The sequence below is a fragment of the Salmo trutta genome, chromosome 17, assembly GCF_901001165.1.
Source record: "Salmo trutta chromosome 17, fSalTru1.1, whole genome shotgun sequence".
NCBI lineage: Eukaryota > Metazoa > Chordata > Actinopteri > Salmoniformes > Salmonidae > Salmo > Salmo trutta.
The window spans coordinates 26,685,760-26,712,766 of NC_042973.1; the positions used below are offsets into that span (position 1 = coordinate 26,685,760).

Consider the following 27,007-nt stretch of genomic DNA (forward strand, 5'->3'; position numbering starts at 1 on the left):
GTGTTTAGTGAGTCCGCCAGATCAGAGGCAGTAGGGATGACCAGAGATGTTCTCTTGATTAGTGTGTGAATTGGACCATTTACTGTCCTGCTAAGTATTCAAAACTTACAAGTACTTTTGGGTGTCAGTGAAAATGTATGGAGTAAAAAGTACATTATTTTGTAATGTAGTGAAGTACAAGTTGTACAAAATATAAATAGTACAATAAACTACATACTTGAGTAAAAGTAATGATACCTAAGTCGTTTTCTATGAAGGTAAAAGTCACCCAGTAAAATAATACTTATAAATTAGTATAAATTATTTCAAATTCATTATATAAAGCAAACCAGACGGCACCATTTTCTATTTTGTTTTAAAGCCAGGGACACTCTCCAACAAATGAAGCAGTGAGTTCGCCAGATCAGAGGCAGTACGGATGACCAGGGATGTTCTCTTGATACGTGAGTGAATTGGACACTTTTCCTGTCCTGCTAAGCATTCAAAATGTAACAAGTACTTTTGGGTGTCAGGGGAAATGTATTTAATAAAAATTACATTAATTTTCTTTAGGAATGTAGTGAAGTAAAAGTAAACGTTGTCAAAAATATAAATAGTAAAGTACAGATACCCCAAAAAACTACTTAAGTAGTACTTACAAGTATTTTAACTTAAGTACTTTACACCACTGTACATAGATTATTAAATCAGTTATAAAAAACTTTGATTAAGTCCTGAGCCAAGTCAAAGTTTTTTACGCCTTCTCTCTGTAAAGGTTCTCCAGGGATGTAAAAGTATCTGGCGCGCGATGGTCTGCTATTTGGGGTTCTTCCTGGGTCCTACATTTCCATGGCAACATTGTGTAAACATAACAATTCGGCTGTTTGCCTGAAGCTTTGGCCTGAAGTGAAGCAAATAGCTAGCTACCCTAATTGAAGAGGGATTCAATGTAAATGTATTTGGTAACTAGCTAGCTCGCTTGTTTGCTGCATCTAAACATAACAGATGTCGACACAGAAAGATATTACATTACCACCTTTATCATCGTTTGAACGGCAAGTGGCCTTGTCCAATTTACAGTTGTAGGCTAACGTTAACTGTTAACTTAGCTAGCTCACTCAGATAACGTTAGTCTATGATAGTAACGTTACTAAGCGAATCATATAATAATACAAATAATAATTTCTAGTTAGCTGCTTGTTTCAATCTCACTTTCAGACTGTCGTCTGAGTGTCAACATAACGCTGAAAAAAGAACTGGGCGACAAGTGGCAATTGGCGGTCCTGGCTCATGTAGAGCATCAACCAGAGTAAGATAAGCACTTAGCTAGCTAGGTTGGATCATTTGGGACTTAGTGATATGCACAAAGTACACTATTCGTTCCTCGAGCAAGCTTTTTTTTTAAAAAAACGTTTTATCTCACTCCCTGTCAGGTTGGCTGTACTTCAGGCTACCTGTCAACCTGGCCTGCCCATGTCACCTCTCAAGTTGTTCAGCAGGGGAGGAGACATACTTCAGGTGGAGAGATCAGGAACCATGGGTATTTAGCAAATTATATATACTGTCATATGATATAGGGTTAAAGTTGTGGAAGGATTTACTGAGATGGTAATATGCTACAGATGTGGTGAGGAGTTTGGTGGCCCTGTGGGGAAGCCACGATTCCTGGAGCAGCTTGAAAGCTACCTAAAGAAGGAGCTGCAGGCTCTTGACCCACAACAACCTAAAGTCCAGGAGCGCAAACTACAGGTCCCATCCATCTGCCATATAATATACACGTTATCCATGTAATTTAGGCTTTGTTACAGTGTATTTACCTTACTACAAATAAGGAGTATAGTGAATAGATTCATTTTCACTTGGTTGTCAAGTCACAAAATCTGCCCTCTGTCATACGCAGGCATACCGGGAGGTCTTTGGCTGTTTCATTGAGGACTTCAAAACGTACAAGCCGCTTCTGTGTGCCATAAAAAATGAATATGAAATCACATTAGGTGTGTGGCATTGTAGCATGGAATGTTTGATTGTGGCATATAGGCCTATATTGTTATGGTGAATGTGAGTTTGGACAGAAAAACAAGGATGAATGGAAGTATCAGAGGGACTTAAAGATGTCATGCTTATAGGATGTTGGATTTTATTGTCTATGATGTCCATTTCTGCAGCATACCTACGGGACCAGATCCGGGAGCTGGAGCCTCTCCGTGCTCGTCTGGTTGTGGTGTCAGAGCAGTGTGAAAAGAGGATCCTGGGTCTGCGAGAGGAGGAGAGGGTAGAGATTAGTGCTCTGAAGCAAGAGCGCCAACACCGTCAAAAGGTTATTGAAAACATGAGAGAGACACAAAGTGCCCTGCAGACCCAGGTACAGTGCTTACCCACTAGGTTCAGTCTCAATCACACCAGTGCTGCTCTGAAAACACCTAATTCAAGTTATTCTGGCTCATATCAACCATGCATAGGCTGCCTGAACTCTCCTTCATCGCTCTTTCGCTTGTTCTTCTCAGGTGTGTTGTCTGCAGGCAGACCTGGCCACTCAGTATCTGATGTACAGAGAAGAATGTGATGCTCGCAAGCTGCTCATCGCCAACATCAGCAGCATGAGCTATGGACCAGATGAGGAACCCGAGGAAGAGCAGGAAGGTAGTGAAAAAATGTGTAACAATAAACTAATTATTGGTCAACTGTCTTGATGTAAGCGAAGTGTGGAGTGTTGTCACCTCTGAAAACCTGTTCCTTTCCATCAGAAGTGGAAATCGAGGACCCAGTGAAGGAGAAATTGGCTCTGAAGGTGTGTCGAGAGGACCTGACTAAAGCCCAGGTCGAGCTAAATCGCTTGCATGCTGAGTATGGAGACGTAGTTCCCCGCCGTGACTGGGAGACGTTGGACCATACCCACAAAGAGAACTTGCTTAAGGTACAGTTCAGTGAAATGTTTAATTCAAAAACAGCAGTCTCACTTCATCAGACCTGATTGAGTGTTGAATCTCTCTTTGCATTTATTCCAGCTGGAGACCCTGCAGAAAGACTTTGATCAGATGAAGGCTGAATATGACACACTGCTTGAGGTGCACAAGCAAGTCACAACACAGAGGGACAGCCTCCAGGGAGAACTGGAGGGCTTCAAAGAGGCTTCTACCCCCAGGCCAGAATGGGAGCAGTGTGCAGGTATCACATAGAAAAACTGCTCTAGGTTCTGTTTTTTTCCCCTTCCCATTTGTGGTATGGTATTGTTGGTAGTAATGCTTGAAGTGTTAAGCGTTTTGCTTTGTGACTGAATCAATATAAACATTTTAGATCAGAACATTTACACAGCACTTTGTGATTACAGACGTACTGGGAGGTAGTGAGCGTTGGGCAGATCTCTCCCAGGGCCAGTCCAGCCAGCGGCGTTTGGAGATCCTGCTGGCAGAACTGGGAGGAAAGAACTCAGAGTTTTTCACTGGACTGGTAAACCTCCCTCCATGCTGAACTTTCAAACTGCCTGAACATCAACACATTTCCAAAAAGAATGGCATGGTCAAAATGTCTTCACCCTGTGTCTACTCAGGGTACTTCTGATGATGTGCCCATATACCTGCGCTATGAGGGGCAGTTGAAGAACCATAGGCTAAAGAAGAATGCGGTTGTGAGAATCCTCAAGGAGGTTTGGAAGGAGAAGGTCATGGAGGACGGAAGGGTAAACTGATACCTTTCTTTTTTCAAATAATCAGTTATTATTTCACACACCGTTAGACTGATATTTCTTCTAATTGTATTTCTCTTAAGAGAAATGAAAGCAGCAATCTTCACGAGTTTCTGCGGCAACATCTGGAGAGCCAATACGGGGAAAAGGCTGGAGAGTGGGCTTATAGCTTAGTAGAGGGCATTCGTCAACACCAAAAGGATGACTCTGTCAGCCTCTTCAATGACATTCTCACAGGAAAGGTGTGTGATCTTGCAAATGTGTTATACAGAGCTCTTCTTATGAGTGTGAGAAAGGTTGGTGCGCATGATTTGATGATTATAAATGTATTAACAGGTGGATGAGAGTGTGTACCATGGTCAGACACATCTACTGTCTAACCTGCTGAAAGTGTTGATCCACAGTGACAGTACAGAGAGTGGGATGCTCAGTGTTCAGGATTTCAGGTAATGCAGATAATCAAATTACAGCACAGATTAAAGTCAAACATTACGATTATGACAGTGAGTGGGCTATATAAAATGGCCTCTGTTTTGCAGAGATGACTTGCAAATGGCCTTCCCTCTGAAAAGAGCGCAAGACATCGATGAGCTAGTGACCACAGCTCAGGCCGAGCTAGACAACAACGGTGGGAGCCTCCCATACCAAAGACTGTATACAGAGGTAACTTTTTGGGTCTCAGTCCAAACTTTCACACCTCAGTCCACATAATTTCACAATCCCATTTTGATAGAGGAATACCAGCCATAGTCAATAGGCAGACCATGGTCTGGAAATTTGAGGGACTGGACCTTCTCAAAAAGTATTTAAGTACCCTTGATGTACACAATAGCAAAAATGTATGCTGTTTATAAAATAGTAATATACTACCACACTGAAACACAACCTTCACAAGACAATATAGATGGAAAGTATTCAGACCCCTTGACTTTTTTCACATTGTTACGTTACAGCTTTATTCTAAAATTGAGTGAAATTTTTTATTTTAATCAATCTACACACAATACCTCATAATGACAAAACGAAAACAGGTTTAGAAATGTTTGCAAATGTATTAAAAATAAAAACAGAAATAGCTTATGTACATAAGTATTCAGACCCTTTGCTATGAGACACGAAATTGAGCTCAGGTGCATCCTGTTTCCATTGATTATCCTTGATGTTTCTACAACTTGATTGGAGTCCACCTGTGGTACATTCAATTGATTGGAAATTATTTGGAAAGGCACACACCTGTTGACAGTGCATATCAGATCAAAAACCAAGCCATGAGTTTGAAGGAGTTGTCCGTAGAGCTCCGAGACAGTATTGTGTCGAGGCACAGATCTGGGGAAGGATACCAAAAAATGTCTGCAGCATTGAAGGTCCCCAAGAACACAGTGGCCTCCATCATTCTTAAATGGAAGAAGTTTGGAACCACCAAGACTAACTAGAGCTTGCCGCCAGGCCAAACTGAGCAATCGGGGGAGAAGGGCCTTGGTCAAGGAGGTGACCAAGAACCCGATGGTCACTCTGACAGAGCTCCAGAGATCCTCTGTGGAGATGAGAGAACCTTCCAGAATGACAACCATCTCTGCAGCGCTACAACAATCAGGCATTTATGGTAGAGTGGCTAGACGGAAGCCACTCCTCAGTAAAAGGCACATGACAGCCCGCTTGGAGTTTGCGAAAAGGCACCTAAAGGACTCTGACCATGAGAAACAAGATTCTCTGGTCTGATGAAACCAAGACTGAACTCTTTGGCCTGAATGCCAAGTGTCACGTCTGTAGGAAACCTGGCACCATCCCTACAGTGAAGCATGGTGGTGGCAGCATCATGTTGTGGGGATGTTTTTCAGTGGCAAGGACTGGGAGACTAGTCAGGATCGAGGGAAAGATGAATAGAGCAAAGTACAGAGAGATCATTGATCAAATCAAAATCACATTTTATTGGTCATATACACATGGTTAGCAGATGTTATTGCGAGTGTAGCGAAATGCTTGTGCTTCTAGTTCTGACAGTGCAACAATAGAAAGAAATCCAACAATTCCACAACAACTACATAATACATACAATCTAAGTAAAGGAATGGAATAAGAATATATACATATAAATAAATGGATAAGCAATGACCGAGCGGCATAGGCAAGATTATAATAAAATACAGTATATACATATGAGATGAGTAATGCAAGATATGTAAACATTATTAAAGTGACGAGTGATCCATTTATTAAAGTGGCCAATGATTTCAAGTCTGTGTGTAGGCAGCAGCCTCACTTTGTTAGTGATGGCTGTTTAACAGTCTGATGGCCTTGAGATAGAAGCTGTTGTTCAGTCTCTCGGTCCCAGCTTTGATGCACCTGTACTGACCTCGCCTTCTGGATGGTAGCGGGGTGAACAGGCAGTGGGGCCTCCCAAGTGGCGCAGTGGTCTAAGGTACCGCTACGCAGTGCTAGCTGTGCCACTAGAGATCCTGGTTCGAGTCCAGGCTCTGTCGCAGCTAGCCGCGACCGGGAGACCCATGGGGCTGCCGGCAGGGATGTTCTTGTCCCATCGTGGCGGGCCGGGCGCAATGCACGCTGACACGGTCGCCAGGTGCACAGTGTTTTCTCCGACACATTGGCTGGCTTCTGGGTTAAGCAGGAAGCAAGAAGCAGTGCAGCTTGGCTGGGTTGTGTTTCGGAGGATGCACGGCTCTCAACCTTTGCCTCTCCCGAGTCCGTACGGGAGTTGCAGTGATGAGACAAGACTGTAACTACCAATTGAATACCACGAAATTAGTACGTTACAGCTTTATTCTAAAATGTATAAAAATAAACAATTTCACTCAAAACAATGACGAAGCGAAAACAGGTTTAGAAATGTTTGCAAATGTATTAGAAAAAGGGGTACAAAAAAATGTAAAATAAGAACTGGCAGTGGCCTTCCTGTGACATCGGGTGCTGTAGGTGTCCTGGAGGACAGGTAGTTTGCCCGCGGTGATGTGTTGTGCAGACCGCGCCATACTCTGGAGAGCCCTGCAGTTATGGGCAGTGCAGTTGCCGTTACCAGGTGGTGATGCAGCCTGACAGGATCCTCTCAATTGTGCATCTGTAAAAGTTTGAGAGTTTTAGTTGACATGCAAAATTTCTGTAGACCCTGCCACATACGTCTCGTGTCTGAGCCATTGAATTGCGACTCCACTTTTGTCGCTATACTGACATTTCACTTGTTTGATTGCCTTGCGGAGGGAATAACTACACTGTTTATATTCAGCCATATTCCCTGTCATTTTTCCTTAGTTAAATGGTTCTCACTTTCAGTTTTGCACGAATGCCGCCATCTATCCACGGTTTCTGGTTACGGTACGTTTTAATAGTCACAGTGCGTACAACATCTCCTATGCACTTCCTTCTAAACTTACTCACTGAATCAGCGTTTTCAGCGTATTCTCTGAGGCTACTCGGAACATGTCCCAGTCTGCGTGATCAAAACAATCTTGAAGCGTGGATTCCGATTGGTCAGACCAGTGTTGAATAGTCCTTGTCACGGGTACATCCTGTTTGAGGAACAAAATGGATTCGTGGTCAGATTTTCCAAGGGAGGGCGGGGGAGGGCCTTGTATGCGTCGCGGAAGTTAGAGTAGCAGTGATCCAGAGTTTTGCCAGCACGAGTTTCTACAATCAATATGTTGATAGAATTTAGGTAGCCTTGTTCTCAAATTTGCTTTGTTAAAATCCCCAGCTACAATAAATGCAGCCTCAGGTTATATGGTTTACAGCCTTATTCTAAAATGGATTAGAACAAGGCTGTAAACCTGCTCCAGCGCACTCAGAACCTCAGACTGGGGCAAAGGTTCACCTTCCAACAGGACAACGACCCTAAGCACACAGCCAAGACGACGCAGGAGTGGCTTCGGGCCAGAGCCCGGACTTGAACCTGATCTAACATCTCCAGAGAGACCTGAAAATAGATGTGCAGCGACACTCACCATCCAACCTGACAGATCTTGAGAGGATCTGCAGAGAAAAATGGGGTTAACGCCCCAAATACAGGTGTGCAAAGCTTGTAGCTTCATACCCAAGAAGACTCGAGGCTGTAATCACTGCCTAAGGTGTTTCAACAAAGTAGAGTAACGTCTGAATACTTTATAAAATGTGAAAATTCTATTTAATCAATTTTATAATAAGGCTGTAACATAACAAAATGTTGAACAAATCAAGTGGTCTGAATACTTTCCTGGTGCACTGTAGGCTACCATTACTGTCTACTGTGGCAAAGACATGGTGCTATGTCCTATGCAGGATGCAGATGGGAAACACAAAGACTTCCTGAATCTGGTGAAGAAGCAGGCCTCCACAGAGAGGCATATGTATATCAGCGAACTGAGGACTCAGCTGGGAGGCAAAGGGTAAGCAAAGCGTATACCCCATGTAGGACGGCAGGTAGCCTAGTGGCAAAGGCTAGGTGAAATCTACCTTAGTCGCTTTGGATAAGAGCGTCTGCAAAATGACGTAAATGTATACAGATCTATATTTGCACAAGTAATACACTTGTTTCATTGTTGTTTGAAAAGTGTAAACCGTTTTGAAAGGATCATCAGGGGCATTGTGTTTTTTATTCACAGAGAGGTGACTGTGGCCGATCTAAGGGCTGCCTTTAAGAACATTGACCCCTCTCTGGACGCTACCACACTAGACTGGGTCCTAACTATGGCATTCCAGATACACCAGGAGGAGCTAGAGCAGCACACAACACAAATGGACACAGAGCTGGCCCTGCAGCACCTCCTGGCAGCAGATGTGACCAGGGCTGGGCCTGCACCACAACAGGACTAAATCGCTCTAAGCACTTTTAGAAAGTGGTAGCCATCAGGCATCCAACTGTTTCTTTGCTATCCTTGTGTCCTGCAAACTCATGATATATTTCCAAAGGAACCAGGTTGAACATTAAACAAACACTTAAACGAACTGTTGTTACTGAAATTATCTGTAAGTCAAATGTGTTTCACACAGTAATTTATTATCAATGTCAGAAATTGAATATTTACGTAACAACATTAGCATCCCAAAGTTGAGCTGTCACATACTTCTCTGGTGTTCTAATAGCCAGGCTAGCAAATTGTTCACCGGAGCAGTGTGGCTACTCAATTCAAACTTCTGTTCATAGTAGCATACAGTGCCATTAGAACTGTGCCATCTTGTGGATGTCCGCATGTAAAACCATAGCCATTCTACCCATCCTCATAATTTCCACAACAAATGTAGTTTACCTTCATTAAAGTGGGCTGATTTAAAAGGTACAATATTTCTGTTTATTGAGAGTTTCGTGTGGGTGGAAAAACCGACCAGCTGTATAGATTGAAGAACTTCATTTCCCACGTAGCATTCGACAGATGAGCATGCGCCTAAACTGGTGTAATCGCCATAACTGGAAGCCGGGGCACGGTTTTGGGTTCGCGGTAAGTTGCTTTTCTAAAAAATGTAATTCTATATTAAATAAAAACATTTGTTGTCTTCTAGCGACAACCGTATCCTATTATGTTTGAGAATGGATTAGTTTATATACCTTTTTGACAGGCGGTGGCTCGCCAAAAGTGATAGCTAGGACACGCCGATGTTCTGTCTGGGCCCGGTCGAAAGAAGCTTCAGTATGTTGAGGAACGGTTAGGGTATTTTTAGCAGCCGATAGTGCGAAAGAACGTGCCATACCACTTGTATATCTAGCATTCACTTTAGAATTAAATTTTCTAGGCCTTTAATTGCATTTTATTAGCTAAGCAATACGGGACATCGAGCTAGTCAGACAACCAACGTTTGATCTTTGATATTAGCCTTGCCTATGCTAGCTAGCTCAGCCAAAGTCAAAGAAAGAGTCCAACATTGCCCATGTCATGCTCACGGTGTGAGCGGACTGTGTAAGTAGCTAGCATTCAGCTGACTAACACATGAAACGTTAGCTGTAGTAGCTAGCTAGTATCTTGTATAACTTGATTGAGTTAGCTAGCTAGTAGCGATCTTCTCTTTGAAATCTCAAACGACACGATTGGATATAACGTGTTGCAATTATAGTCCAAGGGATGATTTGTAAACAAGTATTTCCTCGGTTCGTATGAATAATTGAGGTAGCTAGCTATGCAAGCTTCGTATAAAGTTAACGTGCGTTGGGGAGGCACGTGAGACGCTGTGACGCGGTCAGTGACAGTGCGCTGATCAAAACAAAACAAGACTAGCTTAGCTAGCATTGTCAGAATAGGTACCATCATTTGGGTGTAACTGTTGCTAAACTATGGCCCTTGGTGGTATTTGCTCAATTGTTCTAAAGTATTGTGCGTAGTTTGCTTGCTCTGCCAATGAAGCGTAATCTTGTTCTATCAGCTGTCTCTGTTTTCTGAAAAAGCCCCAAAGAAGATTACTCTACAGTGCTCCTTTTTTTAGACAACGTTTAGTCAGTGCGTGTATTCCTGGTGCTGTTAATGTATTGTTGAACCACTGAATTCAAAAAATGTATTTCCTATACAGAACAAAAATATAAATGCATTGTTATTTGAGCTGAATTAAAATATCCTTAATTTTCCATATGCTGAAAAAGCTTACTTCTCTAAAATGTGCACACATTTGTTTGCATTTCTCCTTTCCCAAGATAATCCATCCACCTGGCAGGTGTGGCATATCAATACGATGATTAAACAGCATGATCATTACACAGGTGCACCTTGTACTGGGGACAATAAGAACACTCTAAAATGTGCAGTTTTGTCACACAAGACAATGCCACATATGTCTCAAATTGAGGGAGCGTGCAATTGGCATGCTGACTAGAATGTCCACCAGAGCTCTTGTCAGAGACTTCGATGTTAATTTCTCTACCATAAGCCGCCTCCAATGTAATTTTAGAGCAATTTCGCACAGCCATTGAAGAGTGGGACAATATTCCACAGGCCACAATCAACCGCCTGATCAACTCTGTGAAGTAGATGTGTCACGCTGCATGAGGAAAAATGGTGGTCACCAAATACTGACTGGTTTTCAGATTCACGCCTCTACCTTTTAAAAAAAAAAAAGGTATCTGTGACCAACAGATGCATATCTGTATTCCCAGTCATGTGAAATCCATAGATGAAACTATTTACATTGACGACCCCCCCTCTTTATTTTTACACTGCTGCTACTCGCTGTTTATCTATTTACAAATTACCTTGACTAACCTGTACCCCCGCACATTGACTCGGTACCAGTACCCCCTGTATATAGCCTCGTTATTGTTATGTAAATATCTTGTTGATTGTATTTAAAAAATGTATTTAGTAAATATGTTCTCAACTCTATTTCTTGAGCTGCATTGTTGGTTAAGGGCTTTTAAGTAAGCATTTCATGGTAAGGTCTTCACCTGTTGTATTCAGCGTATGTGACATACAATTTTATTTGATATGGAACAATTGGTGTGGACTCTTTCTTTTGCCCCTAAGTACAAACCCCCACAAGCTCTACCTGGTCTTTCTTGCCCAGATTTCTTGAGTTTAGTCTGTCATCCACACCACTAAGATTGTCTTTTCCAATTGAACTTGTTTCCAGGTGATTCAGAATGGGGGAAAAGCCGATTTGGGAACAGATAGGATCCAGTTTTGTGCAACATTACTACCAGCTCTTTGACACGGACAGGACCCAGCTTGGAGCAATATATGTGAGTGGATCTGTCTGTACCAATGAATATTAATCATAGTTCTGCTTTCCTGTGTCCTGTTCTCACCACTGCAGTCCTCACCCCCTTGCATTTATTCCACCATCACCTTCAACAGTCTAACCACCTCTGCATCTGTTATAACTCATTTAGTAATGATTTTCAACAATGAATTGGATATTTGTTAATGTTCAGTTCTTTTTTTCAAATAGAAAAGTAGTGCATCATACAATATCTCCAGACCTGTGAGCAAATGCTCCCTGATAATTCCATTCCAAACACTATCCAAGGGAAAGATTGTTGAATCAATTAATGTTCCGTAGTCCTATTTCAATGTTACTGTTCAAACCTTTACTTGGTTTATGTGTTTCAGAGACTGATCCTAGACCTAGATCAAATAAGTTTTGACAAACATTCATCTGAGGAACGTTTTGGGCCAAAGAAGTATCAAGTTAGACTGTGGGACAGGCAAATATGCATACTACTTTGACACTTACAAGCTAAAGCATAATATATTTCAATAAGAGGTACAATAGACAGCATATAGTTACTTATTTTAAGCTGTTCAAATAATTGTAATGTCCATTTATCAATCATGAGAACAAGCAAGTTGTTGATTGTTCCCTTTTCTTTACGTTCAGCTTAGTTGGCATTCTTGAGTCAATGTGTTGTTTGTGAGCCCCCTATTGGTAGCACAATTTATATTTTTAGATGGGAGAACTGCACAAGCTATGACTCATTTACATTATTATACAAATCTATTACTGAAAGGCTTCTGGTAACTCTATTTTGCCCTTAAACAATAATTCAATTTTTATCGAAGAATAAAGTAAGAGCAGCAGAGCCCATTCTTCTATTGTTCTTCCACATAGTACATAACTAAATAGTTGCATATTCCCTCACTCTCTCATACCCTAACTTGAGTATGCGTAGAAAAGTTAGTCATGACTAAAACAGATTGGGAGTCGGGACATACCTCACATCCTTCCACCAATATGCCTTCTCCCACTGACAAACTCAAACCTCTGCTTTTCCTTTTTACAGATCGATGCATCATGCCTTACATGGGAGGGACAGCAATTCCAAGGGAAAGCAGCAATTGTCGAGAAACTTTCCGTGAGTGACATTTTAAAATATACCTGAGCATGGCAGAATGGAATGTCCCAATAGTATGTCAGGAGTGCACTGAATGATTGAACAGGATATCTTGGTGGAATGTGCTTGTCTCAGATACATTTTACATTTTAGTCATTTAGCAGACGGTCTTATCCAGAGTGACTTACCGTAGTGAATGCATGCATCTCTTGTTTATTATTTTTTCTTTTCAGACTCTCCCCTTCTTAAAAATAGCTCACAGTATAACAGCACAAGACCACCAGCCCACACCTGACAGCTGTATAATGAGTATGGTAGTAGGACAATTAAAAGTAAGTAATTGTCATTCTAATACCGTAAAAATGTACACTACCGTTCAAAAGTTTGGGGTCACTTAGAAATGTCCTTGTTTTTGAAAGAAAAGCACATTTTTTCCATTAAAATAACATCAAATTGATCAGAACTACAGTGTAGACATTGTTAATGTTGTAACTGACTATTGTAGCTGAAAACGACAGATTTGTTATGGAATATCTACTAGAGGTCGACCGATTAATCGGAATGGCCGATTTAATTAGGGCCGATTTCAAGTTTTCATAACAATCGGAAATCGGTATTTTTGGACGCCGATTTGGCATATATATATATATATATATTTTAGACCTTTATTTAATTAGGCAAGTCAGTTAAGAACACATTCTTATTTTCAATGATGGCCTAGGAACGGTGGGTTAACTGCCTTGTTCAGGGGCAGAACGACAGATTTTTACCTTGTTAGCTCGGGGATTCAATCTTGCAACGTTACGGTTAACTAGTCCAACGCTCTAACCACCTGCTTTACATTGCACTCCACGAGGAGCCTGCCTGTTACGCGAATGCAGTAAGAAGCCAAGGTAAGTTGCTAGCTAGCAATAAACTTATCTTATAAAAAACAATCATCAATCAATCATAATCACTAGTTAAACTATATCATCAACCATGTGTAGTTATCTAGCCTGTCCTGCGTTGCATATAATCGCTTAACCATAAACATCAATGCCTTTCTTAAAATCAATACACAAGTATATATTTTTAAACCTGCATATTTAGTTAATATTGCCTGCTAACATGAATTTCTTTTAACTAGGGAAAATGTGTCACTTCTCTTGCAACGGAGTCAGGGTATATGCAGCAGTTTGGGCCGCCTGGCTTGTTGCGAACTGTGAAGACTTTTTTCCTAACAAAGACAGCCGACTTCGCCAAACGGGGTATGATTTAACAAAAGCGCATTTGCGAAAAAAGCACAATCGTTGCACGACTGTACCTAACCATAAACATCAATGCCTTTCTTAAAATCAATCCACAGAAGTATATATTTTAAACCTGCATATTTAGCTAAAAGAAATCCAGGTTAGCAGGCAGTATTAACCAGGTGAAATTGTGTCACTTCTCTTCCGTTCATTGCACGCAGAGTCAGGGTATGTGCAACAGTATGGGCCGCCTGGCTCGTTGCAAACTAATTTGCCAGAATTTTACGTAATTATGACTTAACATTGAAGGTTGTGCAATGTAACAGGAATATTTAGACTTAGGGATGCCACCCGTTAGATAAAATACGGAACGGTTCCATATTTCACTGAAAGGAAGAACTTTTTGTTTTTGAGATGATAGTTTCCGGATTCGACCATATTAATGACCTAAGGCTCGTATTTCTGTGTGTTTATTATATTATAATTAAGTCTATGATTTGATAGAGCAGTCTGACTGAGCGGTAGTAGGCAGCAGCAGGCTCGTAAGCATTCATTCAAACAGCACTTTCGTGCGTTTTGCCAGCAGCTCTTCGCTGTGCTTCAAGCATTGCGCTGTTTATGACTTCAAGCCTATCAACTCCCAAGATTAGGCTGGTGTAACCGATGTGAAATGGCTAGCTAGTTAGCGGGGTGCGCACTAATAGCGTTTCAAACGTCACTCGCTCTGAGACTTGGAGTAGTTCTTCCCCTTGCTCTGCATGAGTAACGCTGCTTCGAGGGTGGCTGTTGTCGATGTGTTCCTGGTTCGAGCCCAGGTAGGAGCGAGGAGAGGGACGGAAGCTATACTGTTACACTGGCAATACTAAAGTGCCTATAAGAACATCCAATAGTCAAAGGTATATGAAATACAAATCGTATAGAGAGAAATAGTCCTATAATTCCTATAATAACTACAACCTAAAACTTTTTACCTGGGAATATTGAAGACTTATGTTAAAAGGAATCACCAGCTTTCATATGTTCCCATGTTCTGAGCAAGGAACTTAAACGTTAGCTTTATTACATGGCACATATTGCACTTTTACTTTCTTCTCCAACACTTTGTTTTGCATTATTTAAACCAAATTGAACATGTTTCATTATTTATTTGAGGCTAAATTGATTTTATTTTTGTATTATATTAAGTTATGATAAGTGTTCATTCAGTATTGTTGTAATTGTCATTATTACAAATAAATGGGGGGGGGACACGGCCGATTAATCGGTATTTGCTTTTTTTGGCCCTCCAATAATCGGTATCGGCATTGAAAAATCATAATCGGTCGACCTCTAATATCTACATAGGCGTACAGAGGCCCATTATCAGCAACCATCACTCCTGTGTTCCAATGGCATGTTGTGTTAGCTAATCCAAGTTGATCATTTTAAAAGGCTAATTGATCATTAGAATACCCTTGGTGTTTTGCGGGTACTATTTAATGAAGCTGCCAGTTGAGGACTTGTGTGGTGTTTGTTTCTCAAACTAGACACTCTAATGCACTTGTCCTTCTGCTCAGTTGTGCACCGGGGCCTCCCACTCTTTCTATTCTGGTTAGAGCCAGTTTGTTCTGTTCTGTGAAGGGAGTAGTACACAGCGTTGTACGAGAGCTTCAGTTTCTTGGCAATTTCTCGCATGGAATCGCCTTCATTCCTCAGAACAAGAATAGACTGATGAATTTCAGAAGAAAGGTCTTTGTTTCTGGCCATTTTGAGCCTGTAATCGAACCCACAATTGCTGATGCTCAAGATACTCAACTGGTCTAAAGAAGGCCAGTTTTATTGCTTCTTTAATCAGCTTTCAGTTGTGCTAACATAATTTCAAAAGGGTTTTCTAATGATCAATTAGCCTTTTAAAATGATCAACTTGGATTACCTAACACAACATGCCATTGGAACACAGGAGTGATGGTTGCTGATAATGGGCCTCTGTATGCCTATGTAGATATTCCATAAAAAATCTGCCGTTTCCTGCTACAATAGTCATTTACAACATTAACAATGTCTACACTGTGTTTCTGATCAATTTGATGTTATTTTAATGGACAAAAAAAAGTAGCTCTTCTTTCAAAAACAAGGACATTTCTAAGTGACCTCAAACTTTTGAACAGTACTGTATATTGCCAGTTTCTTAAACTAACAACTGAATAGCTTACAGGCTACAAATCCCCACCTGCTTTGAAAATTACTGTATATGTTTAAATCATTTTAAATGAAGAGTCAGGGTTCTGTCTGTTGGATTAAGCTGTGTGTTGTACCTAGCTGTGCTTTTTAACATCTGTTTTCAGCTTCACAGTTTCAAGCCCTTTGTTCATCAAGTTGATATAACTAGCTATGCTTTTTATTAATCTGCCGAAGCAAATAGACAGAATAAGCCATGGACCAAGCCTTCCTATGTTAGTAAAATCAAGGGTATGTGTGTGAGGTAGGTAAGTAGTTTGCACATTAGAAGTCAGGGCTATTGTATTTTGTCTGTCTCGCAGGCAGATGATGACCAGGTCCTGGGCTTCCAGCAGACGTTTTTGCTGAAAAATTATAGGAATGCCTGGGTTTGCACTAGAGGTCGACCTATTATGATTTTTCAACACCGATACCGATTATTGGCGGGCCCCAAAAAAGCAGCTACCAATTAATCGGTTGATTTTATTTTTTTAAATGTATTTATTTGTAATAATGACAATTACAACAATACTGAATGAACACTTATTTTAACTTAATATAATACATCAATAAAATCAATTTAGCCTCAAATAAATAATGAAACATGTTCAATTTGGTTTAAATAATGCAAAACAAAGTGTTGGAGAAGAAAGTAAAAGTGCAATATGTGCCATGTAAGAAAGCTAACGTTTAAGTGCCTTGCTCAGAACATGGGAACATATGAAAGCTGGTGGTTCCTTTTAACATGAGTCTTCAATATTCCCAGGTAAGAAGTTTTAGGTTGTAGTTATTATTGGAATTATAGGACTATTTCTCTCTATATGATTTGTATTTCATATACCTTTGACTATTGAATGTTCTTATAGGCACTATAGTATTGCCAGTGTAACAGTATAGCTTCCGTCCCTCTCCTCGCTCCTACCTGGGCTCAAACCAGGAACACATCGACAACAGCCCCCCTCGAAGCAGCGTTACCCATGCAGAGCAAGGGGAACAACTACTCCAAGTCTCAGAGCGAGTGACGTTTGAAACGCTATTAGCGCGCACCCCGCTAACTAGCTAGCCATTTCACATCGGTTACACCAGCCTAATATTGGGAGTTGATAGGCTTGAAGGGGTGGGTATAATTTGTGGAACGTTCCAACAGGAATCTGTTCCAAAAAAATGTAAAGTAAAAGGTTGCCAACCAACAACGCATACAAAGTAGCAACGCATACAAACCTAGCTAACTAGCTGCCGAATAGGCATCAACTCACTTCGTAGCTTATTCTTAATGTTTGTCCATAGGCAACCAGAGTGAGGACAGACATTTTTCGGAATAAACGTGATGAGTGAAAAACGCAATGAAATAGACCACTCCCTACCCGGTATCTTATTCTGCCGCTATACAACTTTGTATGCGTTGTTTTTTGGCAACCTTGTTATTTACAAAGTTTTTGGAATAGATTCCTGTTGTAACGTTCCACAAATTATACCCACCCGGCTTGAAGTCATAAACAGTGCAATGCTTGTAGCACAGCGAAGGGCTGCTGGCAAAACGCATGAAAGTGCTGTTTGAATGAATGCTTACGAGCCTGCTGGTGCCTACCATCGCTCAGTCAGACTGCTCTATCAAATCATATACTTAATTATAATATAATAACACACAGAAATACGAGCCTTAGGTCATTATTATGGTCGAATCCGGATACTATCATCTCAAAAACAAAAGTTTTTCCTTTCAGTGAAATACGGAACCGTTCTGTATTTTATCTAACGGGTGGCATCCCTAAGTCTAAATATTCCTGTTACATTGCACAACCTTCAATGTTATGTCATAATTACGTAAAATTCTGGCAAATTAGTTCGCAACGAGCCAGGCGGCCCATACTGTTGCACATACCCTGACTCTGCGTGCAATGAACGCAAGATAAGAGACACAATTTCATGTTAGCAGGTAATATTAACTAAATATGCAGGTTTAAAAATATATACTTGTGTATTGGTTTTAAAGAAAGGCATTGATGTTTATGGTTTGGTACATTGGTGCAACGACAGTGCTTTTTTCACAAATGCGCATGTTAAATCAACACCTGTTTGTCGAAGTAGGCTGTGATGCAATGAGAAATTAACAGGCACCGCATCGATTATATGCAACGCAGGACACGTTAGATAAACTAGTAATATCATCAACCATGTGTAGTTAACTAGTGATTATGTTAAGATTGATAGTTTTTTGTAAGATAAGTTTAATGCTAGCTAGAAACTTACCTTGGCTTCTTGCTGCCCTCGTGTAACAGGTAGTCAGCCTGCCATGCAGGCTCCTCGTGGAGTGCAATTTAAGGCAGGTTGCAAAAACGAATCCCCGAATCCCCCCTGAACAAGGCAGTTAACCCCCGTTCCTAGGACGTCATTGAAAATAAGAATGTGTTCTTAATCTAACTTGCCTAGTTAAATAAAGGTGTAAAAAATATATGTTTTCAAAAATTGGCAAATCGGTGGCCAAAAATACCGATTACCGATTGTTATGAAAACTTGAAATCGGCCCTAATTAATCGGCCATTCCGATTAATCGGTCGACCTCTAGTTTGCACCAACAAATTCTTCAGGCTTGCCCTGCACGACCTAAGATCTGTCTGTGGTTTTATGACCCATCTCCCTACTTACTGTCAGTAAGGATCAGTTTTCTGAGTGACCATGGGTCAGTTAGGCTTTTACTAATCTCACGCCATCGAGGGATCCTTCCATACTAGAGTTTGGTAATTAGAGACCACAGTGTGTTCAGGGCGTTAAAAATGTAATCTAATCACCAGTTTTTCCAACTCTGCTTAAAGTCATGCTCTGGTACCTTGGTGGACTAGTCATTTTTTTTAAAAACCACCCTCTTTGGGCACGGACGTGTCAATGTGTAGTTCATACGAGCAGAATTACTGTCATTCCGCATTTGGCCACAAAATTCCTAGTTTGAAAGCGGCTGTTTAATGGAAACTGTGCTGTGCCATTTTCCCTACATTTCCACGCACTTGGGCCAGCCCCCTAGCAATTAAAGTTCCAGATGGTGAGATTCAGCCCCTTGCCATTTGCGTGACAGCTAGCCAGAATCACAAACAGGAGAGCGAGAGAGAGTAATGACGTGGTGCACATATGTGATGTTGTACGCAATTTTCAGGACCACTTTTGGCTCATGGGCGCTACTTTCAGAACTACTGGCTAAAAAGTATACAAAGTACTGGACAATCCCTTTAAAAAGAGAGGGGAAATGCACTATAAACTGCAACAAACAAGTGGTTTATTGAATTTGAACCGAGATTATAGTGAAGGCTGGCTTGTTTGACAAATTATTAACTAGTCTAAGCCACAGTAATGGCATTATATGAAAGCTCGGATCTTTACTGTGGACCTTGAACTTGCAATCTGCTTTTTAGAACATTCATGTGTCATTAAGATGCCAATGCCATCATGATCACTGAGTAGTTACCGTTACAGAGTTGTGTAAGCCTAGTCTCAACTGATACCTAAAGAGATGGCTTGCTTTTTGTCTCTCATTAGTGCCTGTTCACACCTGTGTGTGCTCTGTTTAGCTAGAAAAGCCTTGTGAGGAATTGGGGTTTACCACAAGCCTATTGATTGTAAAAAATTAATGATAGAGTGGAATAACAGGAATGTGTGTTGTGTGCAGGCAGTTTGTCGCTTTGACCCAGACAGAATCAACTATTGTCAGAGATGCACCCAACTGTGGATTGGATTCACTGTCATAACTGTGACTTTACTAAGCTCTCTCTTTGTGTTACAGGCTGATGAGGACCCCATCATGGGATTTCATCAGAGTTTCATCCTGAAGAACATTAATGATGCCTGGGTATGCACTAATGACATGTTCCGGCTCGCGCTGCACAATTTCGGCTAAGGACACCAGAGGTGGGCAGAGTGGATATAAGGGAAGGCTGAGGATGAGGGAGGTCTTGCAGAGACACCTAAACGCCCAACCTTCTCTCTGTATCATCCATACCTGTATGAGAAATTACACCGGATTCCAGATGTCAATCACAGAGACATGCAGGCACATAGGCTACATGCCTTCAACTGAAATGAGATCTGTTCCTTTGCTGAGAGTTCACAGATCCATCAGAGTCCCTTTCCCTACGCTGACCTGCATGATGCTGAGGAGCTTAAATATCTGAAGATGGCAGACAAGGAAAAAAATGTACCAATTTACCTTCACTATTTTAGTTTTATGTTCGGACTCAATGTCTTATATCCTCTTGTTTTCTCATCGTACTCCCCTGTGTGTTATCAGCTTGCCTTATTGTATACAACTAAATCTCTTTTTAAAAGTTTAATTGAACATTCATTGTTATGTCAGGTTGCTCTAGCAATCCAAATAATCATAGAAAATATTATCAATAACATCCTTCCCTTAGACCAGCAAGCTTCCCATTTCCTCCTCATGCTCTCTGTGACAATGAATACTAAAGCCATGATGCACAATAAACCGTTTACTTTTTCTTAATGTGAGCTCATTGTTCCTCTGCCTTTCTTACCCATTTCTCTCCCTCCACTTACCTTGTCACTCTTATTTTAATTGTGTTCTTAGCATTATATTGTAAACAATTTAGGTTCTAGTCAGTAGTTCTATAGCACATTGTTGTATATGATCTGCTATAGCATGTATTTTCTTGAGCAAGATGCAGCCAATATATTGTTATATATATATATGGACATAGGATTCCCTCAATTGTTTCCCAAAAATAATTTTCCTTTGGCCAATACTGCAGAAATAGAACCACATAATGAGTTGAAGTATGCCCTTGGAAATTGGGATCACTTTGTGCCATCAATGTACTGTAGCATTGACCTGACATTTTTAGAGAGGCTTTGCAAGTGTTCTTTTGCAAGACGAGGAACAGGCATATGTCAAACTGCCTTATGTATTTCCTCTTTTTTTAATTTTTTTTACAATGATTATATATCATGTAATCTCTTTTCCACATGGGACATAATGTACGGACTGCACATTTTAATTCCATACATTGTTTTGGAAAATAAAGAAACAGTTCTTGCCTGTTGTGTGACAAGGAAATCCCCAAGACTTTTCCTGTAGGAAAAGTAAAGTGGCAGTGGGGGCCACTTCTCTCATACGATCATATTTTTACAGTAAAATTTGTCTAGCAATTGAGTTTTTTTTCTATTTAGATTTGATTTACAGTTTATAATTATCTATTGTTACCATTGTTTGCTGTCAATCAATGACTGGCATAACTAATGCTTTTGCTCCCTCATCAGCCAGTGTGTTGGCTACTGGTTTTGTTTTCCCTGATGGTACACTGGTTCAATTAAGAAGATCAAAGGCATCTCTTCAAGGTCTGCTATCATTCACAGATGTACAAGGTATTCTATTCTTCTGGCAGACAGAAATAAAAGACGTATGAAAAGTATTACTTTTATTGTGTTTATTGGTTTTCAGCAGGGTTCAAGAAGGGCTTCCACATATTTGAGATGGGCACAACGCATTTTTCTTAGCTCATGCTGTTTTCTGTGTATGGAATCTGAATGTATTTTCTATGACATAGCATTTTATTAGTGCCGTGGAGGGTAGGAAATGCATGAACACCTAGTTTGTGGTGTTGGACTACGAACTTTAAAGAAGCCAGCCAGAATAATTGCATATTTTCGCCACAATTATTAAAGTATACAGGATGGGACTCTTATTTTGAAGGAATCCAAGAAAATCCGTGACCCAGAAGTGCTTAGTTATACTTGCCTGCTTCACAAAACTGACAGCATAGAACGAAAATATAAATAATTTCGCTCCCCTCTGACGAATCCGTTTCCCCCTATCCCTTACCTATGGCTTCAAATTCAAACATAGATATAGAGGGTGCAACCCAGCATCTTCGTGACATATTAAAGTTGGATAGACCCGGGAACAACGTCGGTAAGTTTACCGGGAATGAAAAGGTGGATAAGGGCTTTTAGGCCGTATTTTAAAGTTCTACCTAGCTAGCGTTAACTTGGATGGTTTTGCTAGCTAGCCGTGGTGCAACATGCGAAATAAATACTAACGTTAAAATGTTGTACGTTAGATATTTTAACTAGTTACTGCGAGCAACCTTTGTCAGTTCGCTAACTAAACTAGCTAGCAGTCCAGCTAACTAATATGTTCGCAAGTTGTAAATTAGCTAACTATCTTAAGCCACATTTTCACACGTAATTAACGTAAACTAGCTAGCTACTAATGAACACGCTTAGCTAGTTAGCATTTTGCAGCGTCCACACCTAACGTTAGCTAGGTAATTAGCTACCTAGTTAACTAGCTATAAAACAAAGTGGCTTACACCGTTAAAGGATGTTGGCTAACTAACATTACTGACTTACACGTTGGCTGTTTGGTGGTTATCAAACTAGCTGGCTGGCTGGCATTTGGAAGTGAGCAAACGCTACCTACCACATAAGGTTCATTAATTAATGACGAGTAACTGACTAGGTAGGTAACTAAATTAGGCAGCAGGTACCAAATCATACCGCATGAGGTTGCCTAGTTTCTTTGGAAGCGATGAAACATAAGTCCTCGAAGTTCAGCATTAAGAATACGTTTTCTGGTGGCACGAGATCCCCCTCTGCAAAACGCATACTTTTTAATGATAGGGCTTTAAGATGTCTTCGTTTGGTGATATCCAGTTACTCACATGTGGTTGTTTTCGTAGACGCATCTCCATGTGAGAACCAAAGAAAAACATCTTTCAATGGCGAATTGAATGGACTTCTGCCGGGAGCTGGCAACAGGTCAACCATGGATGAATCCACAGGCCCTAATTCAGAGAACATAAACACCCAAGAGTGCCAGATAATGTAAGTACTAATGTTACCTCTACTTTATTCTGTTGTATTTTTCTCTGCCTGCACAGATTTCTCAGCTATAGAAATTCACATTTGGTATGCTGTGAAAACCATTTGGGTTGATTAAATGTTGAAACCAATAACCAATGCCCCCCCCCCACCACCACCACCACCATATTGAGAACAACCTTACCCTAAACCGGGTTGGTATCCTGTCCCTTACTCTAAACTGGGTTTGTATCCAACCACCAACCCCCCTCTGGCTTTGTTAATGTTGTTTAGTCTTAGTTTAGGCCTGTTTTTATTTTCTTTATACAATTGTGAAGCGACGTTAAGACCTTGCTAAGTGCTATACGTCCCATTGATTAATAATGTTCCATCTAGATCTTTTAACGAGATCAAGTACCCAGTTTGGAAACATTGTATTTGGTTTCTTTACCAGCTGCCTCTCTGGGGATGATGGCTCCACTTGCATTCCCATCACATCCAACAATGTTGAAATTGTGGCCAGTCGAGACTCAAGCATTGACAGCAAGGCCCGTGGCAGCAACAAGGTAAGACTTTAAGGATTAAAGACCCAGTACAGTCAAAATTCAGTTTTTCATGTTGTATCATATTTGTGCAATAGCTGATGAGTGTCTACATGTTAATGTTTTTTAAATGTATCTAAATTGTAAAGTGTTTTTGTCAATGTATTTTTCATTGTGTCAGATCCCAGTAAGGCTAGCTGTTGCCATTGGTGTCGGCTAATGGGGATAATAATCAATATCAAAATTACTAATCAGACAGTCCTAGCAATTTTAGCTTGAGAAATGTTTTGCTAAATCGTTTTTTGTGCAATAATTTCTGACAATTTTAAATGGAAAACTTACACTACATGACCAAAAGAATGTGGACACCTGCTCGTCGAACATCTCATTCCAAAATCATGGGCATTAATATGGAGTTGGTCCCCCCCTTGTTACTGTAACAGCCTGCACTGTTCTGGGAAGGCTTTCCACTAGATGTTGGAACATAGCTGCTGGGACTTGTTTCCGTTCAGCCACGAGCATTAGTGAGATTGAGCGATTAGGCCTGGCTCGCAGTCGGCGGTCCAATTCATCCCAAAGGTGTTTGATGGGGTTGATGTTAGGGCTCTGTCTAGGCCAGTCAAAATCTTCCATGCCTATCTCGACAAACCATTTCCTTATGGACTTTGCTTTGTGCACAAGGACATTGTCATGCTGAAATAGGAATGGGCCTTCCCCAAAATACTGTTGCCACAAAGTTGGAAGCACAGAATCGTCGACAATGTCATTGTATGCTGTCGTCTTAAGATTTCCCTTCACTGGAACTAAGGGGTCTAGCCCGAACCATGAAAAACAGCCCCAGACCATTATTCCTCCTCCACCAAACTTTAGTTGTCACTATGCATTCGGGCAGGTAGCGTTCTCCTGGCATCTGCCAAACCCAGATTTGTCCATCGGACTGCCAGATGGTGAAGCGTGAGTCATCATTCCCGTGAACGTATTTCCACTGCTCCAGAGTCCAATGGTGCCAAGTTTTACGCCACTCCAGCCGACTCGTGGCATTGCATATGGTGATCGTAGGCTTGTGTGCAGCTGCTCTGCCATGGAAACCCATTTCATGAAGCTCCAGACAAACAGTTACTATGCTGACGTTGCTTCCAGAGTCAGTTTGGAACTCGGTAGTGAGGGTTGCAGCCGAAGAGAGACAATTTTTATGCGTTTCAGCACACGGCAGTCATGTTCTGTGAGCTTGTGTGGCCTACCACTCCGCAGCTGAGCCGTTGTTGCTCCTAGACATTTCCACTTGCCAATAACAGCACTTAGTTGACCAGAACAACTCTAGCAGGTGGCATCCTATGACGGTGCCACATTGAAAGTCACTGAGCTCTTCAGTACGAGCCATTCTACTGCCAATGTTTGTCAATGGAGGTCGCATGGCTGTGTGCTCATTTTATACACCTGTCAGCAACGGGTGTGGCTGAAATGGCTGAATCCACTCATTTGAAGGGGTGTCCACATACCTTTGGCTTAGTGTACTTAATTGTTGGAGAAATTATTTCTTATTGAGAACTACTGCTCTGGGCATTTAAACATTTTGTGTTCCCCGTTCTGTCCTTGAGAACATAGAAATGCCCCTGGCAGAAACACCAGGGTCACTACACAAATATTGACAGATGAAAACAATGGGAAGCTAGTTTTTTTTAGGCAAAGGGTGGCTGTATCTCAAGTCCAGATATCGCTAGGTAGCTAAGCAATTCACTACAGAGCAGTCTACTGTGTGGAGCTTACTACCATTGGTTGGATATGTCATGTTAACCTAATACACATTTTTCTTGGCTAGTCGATGTTGCTCTCTGTAAGTATGGGTCCCTAATTTTAACTCTTCTGTTCCATGCAGGTAAAAATCCAGCCTGTCGCCAAGTACGACTGGGAGCATAAGCATTACTACGGCAACCTGATTGCAGTTTCTAACTCATACCTGGCGTATGCAATCCGAGGTGAGTGTGGAAACATATATTACCATTTTATTTTGACAAATTTGAGTCCTTTCCAGGCCAATGTCTGACATTCTGGAAGTCTAGTTGACTATTTATTTGGCTTAACCAGGCAGTGCAGCGATGGATTGCTAGTGTCAGCAGCTAACTTTATCAGCAGGAAATTCACCCAAAATCAGTTTTGCCTCATTTAAGCACTTGTTCTGGTGAAACAGAAACAAGATTTATTACGCAAATGGCTTACTCTGACCGTATGTTCCATTAAGATTTGTATGCCTTGGAAACCACAAACGTGTCCTTTTGATTGGAAAAAATATACACTTTTATATATAGAAGTATGTGTACACCTCTTCAAATGAGTGGATTTGGCTATTTCAGCCACACCCATTGCTGGCAGGTATATAGAATCCATCACACAACCATGCAATCTCCATAGACAAAGAATGGCAAAGAATGGCCCGTACTGAAGAGCTCAGTGACTTTCAACGTGGCACTGTCATGGGATGCCACCTTTCCAACAAGTTACTTAGTTAGTCAAATTTCTGCCCTGCTAGAGCTGCTCTGGTCAACTGCAAGTGCTTTTATTGTGAAGTGGAAACGTCTAGGAGCAGCAACGGCTCAGCCGCAAAGTTAAATCAAATTGTATTTGTACATGTGTCAAATGTGTAGAACTTACTTAAAAGCCCTTAACTAACTATGCAGTTTGAAGAAAAATAAGTGTTGTAAGTATTTACTCAAACTGAAGTAAGAAACTAGAAAAATAACATGTGATTAGATTAACAATAAAATAACAGTAACAAGGCTATATACAGGTGGTACCGGTACAGAGTCAATGTGCGGGGGCACAGGTTAGTCGAGGTAATTGAGGTGGTAGGCCGCACAAGCTCACAGAAGGGGACTGCCGAGTGCTGTAGTGCGTAAAGTTGTCTGTCCTCGGTTGCAGCACTCACGGAGTTCCAAACTGCTTCTGGAAGCAACATCAGCACAAGAACTGGTTGTCGGGAGCTTCATGAAAGGAGTTTCCATGGCCGAGCAGCAGCTCACAAGCCTAAGATCAGTACGCGCAATGTAAAGCGTTGGCTGGATGGGTGTAAAGCTTGGACTCTGGAGCAGTGGAAACGCTTTCTCTGGAATGATGAATCGCGCTTCACCATCTGGCTGTACGACGAACAAATCTGTGTTTGGCAGATGCCAGGAGTATGCTACCTGTCCAAATGCATATTGCCAACTGTAAAGTTTGGAGGAGGAATAATGGTCTGGAGCTGTTTTTCGTGGTTGTGTCTAGGCCCTTTAGTTCCAGTGAAGGGAAATCTTAACGCTACAGCATACAATGACATTCTAGACAATTCTGTGCTTCCAGCTTTGGCAACAGTTTGAGGAAGGCCCTTTCCTGTTTCAGCCTAACAATGCCCCCGGGCACAAGGCGAAGTCCGTACAGAAATGGTTTGTCGACTTTTTAGCCTACACAGAGCCCTGACCTTAACCCCATCAAATCAAAATCAAATTTTATTGGTCACATACACATGGTTAGCAGATGTTAATGCCAGTGTAGCGAAATGCTTGTGCTTCTAGTTCCGACCATGCAGTAATATCTAACAATTTCACAACAACTACCTTATACGCACAAGTGTAAAGGAATGAATAAGAATATGTACATATAAATATATGGATGAGCGATGGCCGAACGGCATAGGCTAGATGGTATTGAGTACAGGTTTATACATATGAGATGAGTAATGTAGGGTATGTAAACATTATATAAAGTGGCATTGTTTTAAAGTGACTAGTGATACATTTATTACATCGACTTTTTTATTATTAAAGTGGCTAGAGATTGAGTCAGTATGTTGGCAGCAGCCACTCAA

General features: G+C 41.1%; 3 protein-coding genes across 5 annotated transcripts in view; all 3 read left to right on the plus strand.

The window, feature by feature from the left end:
- The first annotated feature begins 825 nt into the window (after positions 1-825).
- Positions 826-8,921, plus strand: tsnaxip1 (translin-associated factor X interacting protein 1). Of its 2 annotated transcripts, XM_029696339.1 has the most exons (16): positions 826-1,034; positions 1,198-1,288; positions 1,413-1,519; positions 1,602-1,728; positions 1,880-1,973; positions 2,145-2,341; positions 2,484-2,619; positions 2,724-2,893; positions 2,985-3,144; positions 3,308-3,426; positions 3,527-3,655; positions 3,745-3,903; positions 3,998-4,107; positions 4,201-4,324; positions 7,928-8,034; positions 8,251-8,921. In XM_029696339.1, exons 1-16 carry the CDS (start codon positions 985-987, stop codon positions 8,459-8,461), a joined length of 2,091 nt encoding a protein of 696 aa, XP_029552199.1. In that variant the 5' UTR covers positions 826-984; the 3' UTR covers positions 8,462-8,921. The 2 variants fall into 2 exon arrangements, with proteins under 2 accessions (XP_029552199.1, XP_029552200.1); XM_029696340.1 differs by lacking the exons at positions 826-1,034; positions 1,198-1,288; positions 1,413-1,519; positions 1,602-1,728 and adding an exon at positions 1,748-1,766.
- A 69-nt stretch (positions 8,922-8,990) lies between these two features.
- Positions 8,991-21,237, plus strand: LOC115151960 (nuclear transport factor 2). Its single transcript, XM_029696343.1, has 5 exons — positions 8,991-9,084; positions 11,198-11,306; positions 12,348-12,419; positions 12,632-12,730; positions 19,596-21,237. The coding sequence occupies exons 2-5, from the start codon at positions 11,208-11,210 to the stop codon at positions 19,707-19,709; spliced, it is 384 nt and encodes a 127-aa protein (XP_029552203.1). The 5' UTR covers positions 8,991-9,084; positions 11,198-11,207; the 3' UTR covers positions 19,710-21,237.
- Positions 21,238-21,530: 293 nt separating this feature from the next.
- The window catches only part of LOC115151957 (enhancer of mRNA-decapping protein 4), a 37,230-nt gene continuing 31,753 nt past the window's right edge, over positions 21,531-27,007 (plus strand). For both annotated transcript variants that reach the window (XM_029696337.1, XM_029696338.1), the window contains exons 1-4: positions 21,531-21,737; positions 22,507-22,651; positions 23,082-23,193; positions 25,046-25,145. In XM_029696337.1, the coding sequence (XP_029552197.1) occupies positions 21,650-21,737; positions 22,507-22,651; positions 23,082-23,193; positions 25,046-25,145 (445 nt within the window). In that variant the 5' untranslated portion in view covers positions 21,531-21,649. The remainder of the gene's footprint in view (positions 21,738-22,506; positions 22,652-23,081; positions 23,194-25,045; positions 25,146-27,007) is intronic.